The 12,333-nt window shown below is 38.0% G+C and overlaps 1 protein-coding gene across 7 annotated transcripts in view; it reads left to right on the forward strand.

The window, feature by feature from the left end:
- Positions 1 to 12,333, forward strand: part of nhsl1b (NHS-like 1b) — a 119,659-nt gene that overhangs the window by 72,381 nt on the left and 34,945 nt on the right. The window contains exon 1 of one of the 7 annotated variants that reach the window (XM_067417595.1): positions 1,274 to 1,376. The exons of the other annotated variants lie outside the window; for them this stretch is intronic. Within the exon in view, the coding sequence (XP_067273696.1) occupies positions 1,286 to 1,376 (91 nt within the window). The 5' untranslated portion in view covers positions 1,274 to 1,285. Of the gene's footprint in view, positions 1 to 1,273; positions 1,377 to 12,333 lie in introns of those variants that run through there. 7 annotated transcript variants of the gene reach the window in all.

Here is a 12,333-nt window from a genome sequence, read left to right on the forward strand (position 1 = left end):
TGTGGTCTCTCGCAACCCAATATCAGATCCCCAAAAACTGTCTGAACACATGAAGATTTCTGTTAACAGCATGGGATTTTCGTGATTTTTTTCTTTCCTCCACCGACATAGCTTTAAACATCAGTTCTCCAACATTTGAAACTTTCCCGTATTGTAGAGAGCTTTATTGCTCGTTTTAATATTTAATTTGAATATTGTTATCATTATTTTATATTGTATATATTATTGTTAATATATCATTTTAATGAGTAACACTTTACAGTAAGGTTCCACTTGCTAACACTACTGGTTAACCACGGTACTAATACATCATTAAAAACAAATATTTTATATCAATATTATTGAATAATCAGAGCAAACATGAACTAGCAATGAACAATTGTATTTTTATTAATTATGTTTTACAAAAATGTATGTATTGCTCATTGTTAGTTAATGCATTAACTAATGGGACTTTATTGGAAAGTGTTCCCTTAATATTTTCTAAGCAGGTCTATAAAAAGGTTGCAAAAATTATATATATATATATATATATATATATATATATATATATATATATATATATATATATATATATATATATTTTTTTTATTATTATTATTATTTTTTTTTATTTTTTTTTTTATTTACCTTGATACAATTTTAATTATGACCCGCTAACGTGAAAGTTTCTAAATTCTAAGAGTCTTTTTTTTTCCTTTTTTTTTTTTTTGCTCTACTGTTTTGGATATGCAACCCTGTGTGTAATCTGACACTCTGCAGATTGCGGCTTTTGTTTGCGCAAATCAATTCAATTCAAGCAGCCTCATTGAAGCAGACCAAAAGAAAAGAGTGTGGAGAGGAGGAGAGGGGTTTGTCTTCTTGAGATCGACCGAGTGTCCCTCATGTGCTGCGAAGAACAGGCCCCGCCCACTGACTCCCTCCCCCTCCCAGGATTGAAAGCAGGGCAGGGGACAGATCTGATGTTGGCGGATGAAGGGGTTGGGTGAGAGGGAGGGGGTCAAATCTAGGACCGCCCCCAGTACAACTTCGGGCCTGAGGATCCTTCAGCATGCTGACATATGCTCAGCACCTCTCTATCGTGCATGTAGTGGACTGCTGCCTCCAAGAGCGGGATGCCAACCGTTGCACCTGCAAGATGGGCAACACTCCACCCTCACAGCTCCAGTCTTCGGCCCTGGATCCAGCCCAGTCTCCCAGCACCAGGAGCGAGTGCGGCATCAGACGCAGACTGCTGGCCTCTAAGGTCCATCAGAGACCCGAATCACTGTGGACCCCTAAACCAATGCTAAGACCGGAGGGCAAAGGATCACTGGGGAACACACTTACACGCTCTCAGTCCTGTTGCCAGAGGAACTCTTTATCTTGCTTTCCCTGTGAGTATATGGCAATGTTTGTATGGTTTCAAATGTTGTAATAGGTTGGTTAGTGTCATTATTGAGAATTTAGTAGCTAGTTTAGGTTGATATGAATGGAAACGTTTAAATAGCAGTCAAATGACAATTGACAGCACTGAATATATGTTGAAAAGGTTATTTAAAGAGAGTTCATCCACATAAGATGTTCCAATCCTGTATGACTTTCTTTCTCATGTGGAACATAAAGAGGTTATTCTGAGAAATGCAAGTTCAAACTGATTAGGCAGCACTTTTTTGGAACTTTTAAAAGTCTTTGCAAACGCCATGTTGCTTTTAGCGGCTGTGTTTGCTTGTGTCAGAACATGCCGCGTCCGCTGTCATCATCTTCAGTGAGACTGCTTTTGTCTAAGGCGTTCAAGCCAATCGGCGCACAGATTGTTCTGTTAAGACTTTGTGACCTTTGACCTTTATAGATGTGACTGAATATCTTTGGCTTGACCCCCTGGGGCCCCTTCTCTTCCTGTCCTTAATAAGGTTAGCTTCATTCACTCAGTATCACGAAAAAGGCCATTTATTGATCTTTCATAGCATCACACATATGGACGGTTGGCCATTCGTGATTGACCGATATATGCGATCGATGAGCGGCTCTAAAGGTTAAAGTATGAAGTGTGCAGGAAAAGTCAAGTGCAAAAGGTGAGAGGCTGATGGATGGAGATGTACTTATGGTGTAGCTGTTTAAGCCCATTTCAAACAGTCTTTAATCATGCATAGTGTTTAGTTGACTAGATAGGCTCTTCAAACATATGTTAGCATGTATTGATTGTCTATAATGAGTCATATCAGGTTCTCAGATACAGTAGAATGATAAGAAACAGAAGAGATCTGAGCCAGATGCCCATGGGAACCCATGACAATAGGAAACAGCTGACTGATCTTTCCTGATTCTGATGGAGGCGACAGAACTGACCCAGATACAGCGTCCCCATCACCTTACTGAGTCAATTATTATCTGATGAAACCACTGGAGGGAAGAAAACAGACCGGAGAGGTGAAGAGGGGAACAATGAATGAGTGTGAATGGGCTTCAGACTGAAGAGGGAGGAGAAGGTGTGATTTAAAAGATGGAGATACTTTATAATTCAGGTGATAGGAAGGACAAAAAAAGGCTTTTAAGGGAGTTTTTAGATGTAGTGGAGGATCGATACTGTATAGATATAAATGGACATGGTCGTGACTATAATAAAAGAAAATGTGTTTGAAAAAAAGAGTAACCTTGAGCCATACATATTAGCTTCAACGCTATAAGTTATGCCTGGTTTTCTGCATAGTGAATGATAATACAATAAAATCTAATAAAGTCACAATGAAACGGATTTAGCGACAGATCTCTCAGACTTTTCTTGATCTGTCTTTTCTTAAGAAACTAAAGAAACTTTGGTGAATTTCATGCAGACTTATCTAGAGATGAGACTTTTTAACCTTCCACCTAGTAACCACCCATAGGACCCTAGCAATCTATTAGGATAGGCTGAATAGAACTTTTGCACAGAGTACAACAAGTATGTACTCATGTCTGTTGAATTTCGTGTTTTAATCAATTATTTAACATCTATTTTAAAAATATACATTTCATTTTAAAATATTTACTGCATGAGATGTTGTGGCTTAATGGTTTCATCTCAAGAAATGTGCTCCGTGTCTGTAGAGTTTAGTTTTAAAGTTGACTTGGGTTGCTCTAGTGTAATCGTAGAGCCGATGGTCTCTGCCCTCTCACGCTGATCTGAGCTAATGTGTTGTGACAGCTCAAGATGCTCCATAGGTCTGCTCTGGTTTTTGTGTAGCACACTCCTGTCATGCCCTGCTGAATTAACAGTCTTAGTGTATCATTTAAGTATTAACTCTCACACTCTCTCTTTCCTCTCTTGCTTCTCTTTCCCCTATTATTTTCTCAGAGTCTTGTATTGTTCTGTGACACTTGTCATGGATGAAGTAGGGTTACAGTATTAGACACTGAGCAGGTGTTTCACAGATCTCTGCTAAGCCGAGCTAAAGCATTGTGGCCAGTGGCCGGTCAGTTCTTCTGTATATCCTCTCAGGGGACTGACAGAAACTGGCAGGAGCAGACACTGAATAATGAGACATGTTTAAAGAAATTCATTTCTCAAGGGAGTTGGAAATCGGAGCCAAAATGCATTGTTGGCAGAAGCGATAAGAAAATCATAGAGGATTGATACCCTGGAGAGACTGATGTATAGTCAGAGTAAAATACTGTCCATAAAGTGTTATGGAGTAGGGCTGGGTGATGAAACGATGAAGATAATTTGCTCAATATCATTTTCCATGATACAATTACATATCATTCAAAACACTGACAATTTGTCCGCTTGGCTCAAACGGCAGCCTACTAAAGCAGATGTGTTTACTCGAAACCACTAAATTGCACTGTGAAATCCAGTGAGAAGCACTTGAACTCACTTGAAGAACACGATTCATGTCTCTGTGATTTAAACTATTTTAAACCAGATAAAACAGCGCTGACATTCTGAACAGCACTGACAAATACAAGAAACGTGCCATAAACAGTTGCGTTTGAAGGCTTTTCAATTTACAAATCACCATCATTTACCATGGATTTACTGTAGTAACACTAACTTGTAGGCCCACATTGTACAGCGTCCACTCGATGCTCCAGACTGCCAGTCTGCCCCTGAACTGCACCATATTGTGGCAGAAACATGGTCTATTCATATCGAATTTTATTGTATTATGTCAATGGAGTAATGGAATAAAAAAATAATGTTTAAGCTATAGCATTTGTATTTATACTAAATATATTTAGGCTACTGTTTTTCATAACAAATACCATAGAAACCATATAGTTCCATTTTACCATGGTAGTGAGGAGCTATATGTGTGTGTAGTTTTACCCATGCTTATCACAAATTCACAATCTAAATGTATGACACTGGATGACCAATGGTTAATTTGAATAAAAGTAGAGTCCTAACTTTTACCTTATGAGGCTGTTTACATTTTTACAAATGTTGCTGTTTTTGTTAATGAACATAAATTGACATCTGCATCTCAACTCAAGCTACAGCTAGTGTCAACTCAAGCTACTGTCAAATGTGTATTTCTAAGAGACAAAACACATAATATTAATATTGCAGCCTGCACTGCAAACTGTGCCGACGGATATTCTACCCTTCGATTTGTGAGATGTTCTCCTGTTTGGCGAGTGTTTGTCATGTTCTGACAATAAAGAGTTTAAAACCACAATTGTCTGGTTTCTACAACTTTCACTCAGCAGCAAAAATCTACCTTTAAACTTGAAAGAAAGATGTGACATTTTATTGTGATAATTATCGATACTGAGTCTGACTGATGTGTAAAATGTTATTGTGATAATTGGGCCACATAGCCTAGCCCTGTTACATAGGTACCGGGAGAATCTAGACCACCAATTCAATATTATTGTCATCGTCTAGTTCCTAGAAGATGATTATGATGGTGAATGAGTACCTGGCTTTATCCAGCATTTGTCTGGAGTTCATTGTTTTTGAATCCAATCCAAGAGCATGCATTGCCATCATTAACATGCTTATCCTGTCCCCAGCGGCCATCTCGTGGCAGATACACGATGACTGACTGCTTTGATGACCATCAGACCCCTGCTTAAGGAGGCCAAAGTTATTTTGGTCTGTTACTATTGTGTGCAGAGGTCCTTGTATCCTTAATCTCAGTGAGGGATTGTGGATAGCCTTAGCCCCTTGCTGTGAACTGTGAATACAAAAGGCTTCGTCTTTACCCTGCCTAACTAACTCTTACAGTTCGGTCCCGCAGCATGACAAAGGCACTTTGTTAATCGTCGAATCCCCTCAGGCATGCACACATAACCCCTGCTGATGGCAGGACGGGGACAAAAGAAATCGCATTGCTTATGTTACCATTCCTTAAAGACAGGTGGATTCTCTTACTCCTTTCCACTTTCCATCTCCCTCTCTTTCTGTCCCATTGCCTTTCTCTCTTTCGGTCTTCCTCCCACCCCCATCTCCTTCATCATATGTTTCCGTCCCTCATTAAGAGCTGGGGGTGGAGCTACTCAACTGTAAAGAACTGTTACTCTGTGTGAGGTCAATGGCCTGTGTTTTTGGAGGAGGACGGAGGGCTGCCTTTGTTTTTAGACCGAGTTTCTTAATTGTGAGTGGTACTTGCACGCTTAGGGTTACAACAAACTATAAGTATTAAAAACTGTGTTGTATATGGCCATGAATGATACTTTACATTTTATGACTTGTTGATGTGAGATCATACTTATGAGTTTTTGGACAAAAAACAGGGCAAAACGACAGGGCACCGCTAACAATTAAAGGTGCTGTATGTACGTTTTTCACTTTACTAAAGCCTAAAATACAATACATAATATGTTTGGAGATATTTAGGAAGCATGTCAAATTAACCTGTTTCTCTGAAAACCAACGCTACAGCCAGTTATTCTACTTTGAAATGTGTGTTCCATATCGAAATGTCTGTTTTTGTTTTGGCCTGTGGGAAAATGTATTAATATCACACAGGCATTTGATTCTTTAGTTATATTTGAAAATATATTTGTGTATATTTTCCAATAAAATCAAAATTATATATAACTTCTTTAGAGAAAAAAAAACTGTAAAAATCAAATGTGGTTTTCCACAGTACATGGTGTCATATATTTTTGCATTGTGTATATATCAAATATATATACTATATGTATAGTATGCCTCACAAAATGTAGATTAAAATCTAATATTGAGCAATATATCGCTTCACATATATGTAGTAAATAAGGCTCCTTTGTTTTAACAGCCATCTTCAAAAACCCTAGGAAAAACCAGAAGGGCGTAGCTACTGCATAGCAACGGCCTAGCAACCACTCACATAAACATGTTAAACATTGTTTGCTTCAGTATGCCAGTTCAGTTGTGAATGAATCTTAAATCTAAATGTTTTTGTGATCTATTCATCACAGGCCAGGCTCTCTACGCACATGCACTGCATTTGTAATCGGTCCTAATTTAAATTTAGAGAGCATCTTCATGTGGCTCTTTGTATTGTGTGTTGGTTGAGGGTCACAAGAGGTCACTACTGTCATGTTGAGACTGGAATCGTGTGTGTGTGTGTGTGTGTGTGTGTGTGTGTGTGTGTCTGTGTGTGTGTGAGCCTGTTTATGTGGTTAATGAGGACACAAATTTGTATAACTACATGGGTATTACACTGGTATTACTCTATAAATGTGGTTTATGAGGACATATCAAATGTCCTCATAATTCAAATGGCCTTAAAAACATACTAAATGATGTTTTTTTGAGAAAGTAAAAATGCAGCATGTTTCCTGTGATGGGTAGGTTTAGGGGCAGGGGCAGTGTAAGGGGATAGAAAATATGATTTGTACGGTATAAAAACCATTACGCCTATGGAGAGTCCCTGTAAACCACATAGACCAACGTGTGTGTGTGTGTGTGTGTGTGTGTGTGTGTGTGTGTGTGTGTGTGTGTGTGTGTGTGTGTGTGTGTGTGTGTGTGTGTGTGTGTGTGTGTGTGTGTGTGTGTGTGTGTGTGTGTGTGTGTGTGTGTGTGATTTAAAAATGGCTCACTTCTGCTCTGCATAAACTTCTGTCACATCAGTGTCTCTCCATCATGATAAGACTGGGTCTAATTGAGTCTTTGGGGCGTGTTTGGTTTGGTTTGGGTTCTAATTGGGCCTTCTGTTCCATCATGGCAGCTGTAATTAAGTTTTGTTTGGCGTATTAATCGCTTTAGGGGATTGAGGGTTAAGACTATTTTTATTTAGTGCTGGACATCAGGTGTTTGCGCAGTAGAAAGAGGGAGACGAGACAAATAATGGATTTGGAGTTGAAGTGATTTCCGGGGATAGAAAAATGGCAATTACTAAAAAGTGACTGGAAAATCGTTGATCAAAATGTGTGTGGCTGGTACTGTTATCTTATGTTTATTGATCACGTTTGTATGCCTCGTAAACCTAAACATTGTTAATTCAAAATCATTGTGTTAAAATTGTGAGACTGGTTTGTGACCATATTAAAAATATCTGAGTTTGATCTGGCTGAAAAATATAAAAAAATATGTTTTTGTTGTTGATTTGCTTGTATGGAGTACATTATATTTTCTAGCTATTATTGCAAATGAAAAACCAAGTAAATTACTATTTGTACAGTACAGGCCAAAAGTTTGGACAAATTGCTATTTGTAATGTTTTTGAAAGAAGTTTCTTCTGCTCATTAAGCCTGCATTTATTTGATAAAAAAATACAGATTTTTTTTTTTTTATATTGTGATATATTATTACAATTTAAAATTTATGGTTTTCAATTTATTTTACTTTTTAATGATCATTTATTTCTGTGATGCAAAGCTGAATTTTCAGGATCGTTACTTCAGTGTCACGTGACATCCAGTCTATCACATGATCCTTCAGAAATCATTCTAATATTCTGATTTATTATGAGTGTTGAAACAGTTCTGCTGCCTTATATATCTGATGAATAAAAGGTTCAAAAGAACTGCATTTATTCAAAATAAAACATATTTTCAAATTATATAAATCTCCTTTACTATCAATTTTTTTTTATCAATTCAACACATCCTTACTAAATAAAATTGATTTATTGTAAAACATTTGCTTCTTTTTTTTCTTTCTTGTTTTTTTTTTTTTTTTTTTTTTTACTTTTTATTCTTTAAAAGTATCACAGGTTATGAAAAAATATTAAGCAGAAGAATTGTTTCCAACTTTGAAAATTAATCATCATATTAGAATGATTTCTGGACACTGAAGACGAGTAACAATCCTGAAAATTCAGCTTTACATCACAGAAATAAATGATCATTGAAAGTATAATAAATTGAAAACCAATTATTTTAAATTGTAATAATATATCACAATATTACTTTTTTTTACCTGTATTTTTGATCAAATAAATGCAGGCTTGATGAGCAGAAGAAACTTCTTTCAAAAACATTACAAATAGTAATGTGTCCAAACTTTTGGCCTGTACTGTATATATTAAATAAAAATCTGGGGCCAGTGGCCATGCCATTTGCCAAACTCCTTGTTTAGCCCTGATCAGTGTTGTGGTTTTCTCCAGCGATACAAACACTGAACCACCCTGTTGTATCCATCTCTACCTGTATCTTATTTCAGGCTGTTACTATCATCTCACAGCACTCTACAGTACGTTTCCTCTGTGAGCAGGGTTTCGGGTAATTGGGTTACAGTTCATCCCTAAGCAGAGGGCTCAGATTCAGAGCGTGAGGTCTGACAGGCGTCACGCGTATTGATCGCTTCCTCAAAGCTGTATGTCTTAAATGTGCTAAATGACATCAGACCAAAGGTCAACAGGGGTTAAAAGGCGGGGGACAGGCTACTTTCACCCAACACTAGAGATAATTGAAGTGAATACTTTTTATCATTTATACTGTGAATGCCAGTATAAAACATTTTGAATCGTCAGGGTATCTGATTCAGTCTTTCATTCTTTACTTTTCACTTTCCATTCAGCTCTAGGTCAGGTTGTATTACAGTAAACTCTCCAATTTATATATCATGTGTTGAAGACACACACCTCAGTGACAGGATTTGGACGCAGCAGGTGTTTGTGATCTTGAAGTGCACAGGTGAATCAACAGCAGCTGGTTTAGCTTGAGCTCAGTCTTTAATTAAGTCTCATTTACTCTCATAAATAGGTCTGCCAACTGACCAGCATTTTATGTGCGTCTAGCCACATAAAAGCTCTTTGGCTTTGTTCACACTGCGCACAAATCAGATTTGATGTGGTTGTAGGACTTGTTTTATTAGTGGTTTGTTCAGACAGTGTAGACAATATCTGTTTTATACATCAGTTGCTGTCTTCTGTGACAAATGTCACAGAGCAACATGCCATGGTCCGTAAACGTAGTTTTAGTCCAAACCTTTGTTTTTAATTTTGCATGGAATTACGTACAGAAAATCTACATAGGGATTTTTTAAATATAAGCCTAAATGATACCATTTGGCACATCTCTGAATCATTTGGCTCTGAACTGATGAGGGAGTTGTGGTCATGTCCTGGCAGAATAGCGAGGAGAGGTTTCCAGCCACCGTTCTATCAGACCTCTGTGGCTCCTCAGAGACTTGTTATGAAATAAAAAACGAAAGAAGAGAATGTGAATAGAGGGATTTAGGCAGTGGGGGTGTCAAAGTGAACAGAAGATGGGATGCTGCTTATTGCTGTGTGACCATCAGCTGGATGTTTTGTTTAAACCTATTGTAACCACTAGATGGCGCTGATTATACAGCGTTTCAGAAATGAGAAGGGTCCTCTTGACACCTCTGCCATCCGAAAGGCTTATTGCAAAGATTTTAAACGTAACATTACCTTTTACTAGTTATATTGTCATTCACATTCAGTGATTATTTTCAGTAATACAGTGATTATTGTTATTTTGCATTAGCTTTCATTTTTATATTTTTTTAGTTTTCACTTTCATTTTAATTCATATTAGTTTTTGTTTTATATATATATATATATATATATATATATATATATATATATATATATATATATATATATATATAGCTTTTATTACTTTTTATTTTTCATTCATTTGTTTTATTTTAGTCATTTTAATGCTTTAACTTAAACTTGTTTTATTTTCCATTTATTTGTTCAAGTTTTTTCATCTGATATTTACATTTTATTTGATTTATTTTAACAACTGAAAACGTTTTAATAGTTTTAGTTAACAATAACAGCACTGCCCCACATGTTTTCATTGGCTGTGTTTTGATTTTTGAATTCATGTAATTTCATAATATGTACTGAATTCAGTGATGAAATTCTTATAATTAGAAACACATAGGGCTGTTGTCATTCGTTGTTGCAGAGAAGTACACCTGTTTGGATGCAGAGAATTGCTTTTATTGTTAAAGAGAAACATGTGGTGGGCCCTGTCAAAGTTAATCCCTGAGGCGTTTTAAAGTTCAATATTTGATCAGTGAATTACCCAGACTCCCCTGGGAGTCCTCAAAGGGAGAGGAACGTTATAAAAGTGGTCTTAGGATCTATATGAAATGAACTCTCTTTTTTCATCTCAGGTCCTTCATCATATTGATAGGACACAGGAGAGGAGGAGGGGGAGATTTGAGTGATTTTGAACCCCTGCTTCCATCTTTCCCTGCATAATTCAGAGAGAGAGGACAGGTTTGTGGGATAGGATTACAGGATATACAAACCCCCTTTACACAACCTCTCACCCTTGAGCTTGCACTTGAGGGTCTATTTGCCACTTAAGGAAATGAGTCTTTCCAAATCCAGGTGTTTTCAAAAAAGCCTATTTGAATATTTTCTCTGCTTCAAGAGGGCTAAATGATAGCCTTGTCTGCAAATGAGTGTAAAGTGTAATGATGGATAATTAAGCGCTATGTGTTTTAATGTGGGATGAATATCTGCAGCACTATCATGGCAGCTGTCACGTGTCTTACTTATTAAAAGCCTGTTCATTTGCACATCCCCATGCTCATGCTTCCATTAAGAATCTCTATGGACTGATCCGGATTGCTATCTCTCCCAGTTTTTCTCTATATGGATTTGTTTTTACCTATGTGGGTCTGTGTGTGTGTGTGTGTTAGCAATCAGCATAGAATCTCTGATCTCTCATGTTAATGACAACAGGGATAGATTGGTGTCCCGTTGGTACATCCCGCCATCGTCACATCCTGTTTCCACAGCAACAGTGTCTCCATCTTCTCCCTGAGGCTGAAGTCTCGGTGGAAATCTGACTAAAATGATGTTGCAAATCTCTCACATGGTTGCATTTGACTAATTGGCTGTTATATTCCTCATTTTCACTCAGCTTGTTCGTTTTTGCAAAGTTTTATCAGGTTGAAGTGTCCTATTAGAGCTCTATTACTCCTGACAAAGTCCTTCATCAAATCCCGGGGTTTGTCCGGAATCTGATGAAGTTTGAACTCCGGATGCAGACTGTGACTTAATCATGCAGCATTTCTCTCCATCGAGCACAGATTCCTGCCTGAAGTGGAAAATATGGGTCAGTTTGCTCTAGCACATTGGAATCAGAAATATTTACCCCTCGTCCCCAGAGATCCCACCCCCCACCATGATTATGAGCTCTATGGGAAATCTAGCCTCATGCTGCTTATTGTCTCCTAATCAAGCCTAGCCATGCAGCTCATAGATTGCTTTTGACGCTTTTCGATTTTGTCTCACCCTTATAGGGTCAGTGTTGATTGGCTGAGCAACACTTGCTGGGTTGGATGAACACTATCCATGGTGGAACGAAACGGGTTAAATTAGGTTACAGCTAATTAAGCCCCTTTCACACTGCGATTCCGGCAGATACACGGATAATGCGACCCGGCATTTGTTCCCGGGACGCTAGATTTGGCCCATTCTCACTGCCAGCGAAATACCGTAATATGTGCTCAGCTTCAGCGCGGATAGTAAGGAGCTCCGTGGTCTCGACTTGTGTCCAGTTTGCGCACATTTCTGCTTGTTTAATTTAGTTTCTTTTGTATACGAACACTCTCTGCGTTTAAAACACAGACTAGCTCTTCTGGCACTGCAGGGTTGTATTATTGAAAAAACAAGCTCTAGGAGTCGCACAATAACTACGTACACGTTGCGGCATTAGTTTCGGCTTTTGTTCACACAGCGCTCGTCCCGGGTCGAATACCGCAATATTACTAGGTCCCCGACCCGGGTCGAATTCGGTAATCAATGCCGGGACGTGGTTGCTTTCACACAGAAGGCGACCCGGCAATGTTCCGGGAATATTGCGGGTCCGACGTGCAGTGTGAAAGGGGCTTTACTGACAAACCTGAAAGTGAAAACTCAAGTGCCCTTTTATTCTTAAATATACAGTACCATTCAAACATGTGGGGTCAGTACAATATTTTTAAAATAAATTAATACTTTTATT

This window comes from Pseudorasbora parva, chromosome 15 (genome assembly GCF_024679245.1).
Source record: "Pseudorasbora parva isolate DD20220531a chromosome 15, ASM2467924v1, whole genome shotgun sequence".
Lineage (NCBI taxonomy): Eukaryota > Metazoa > Chordata > Actinopteri > Cypriniformes > Gobionidae > Pseudorasbora > Pseudorasbora parva.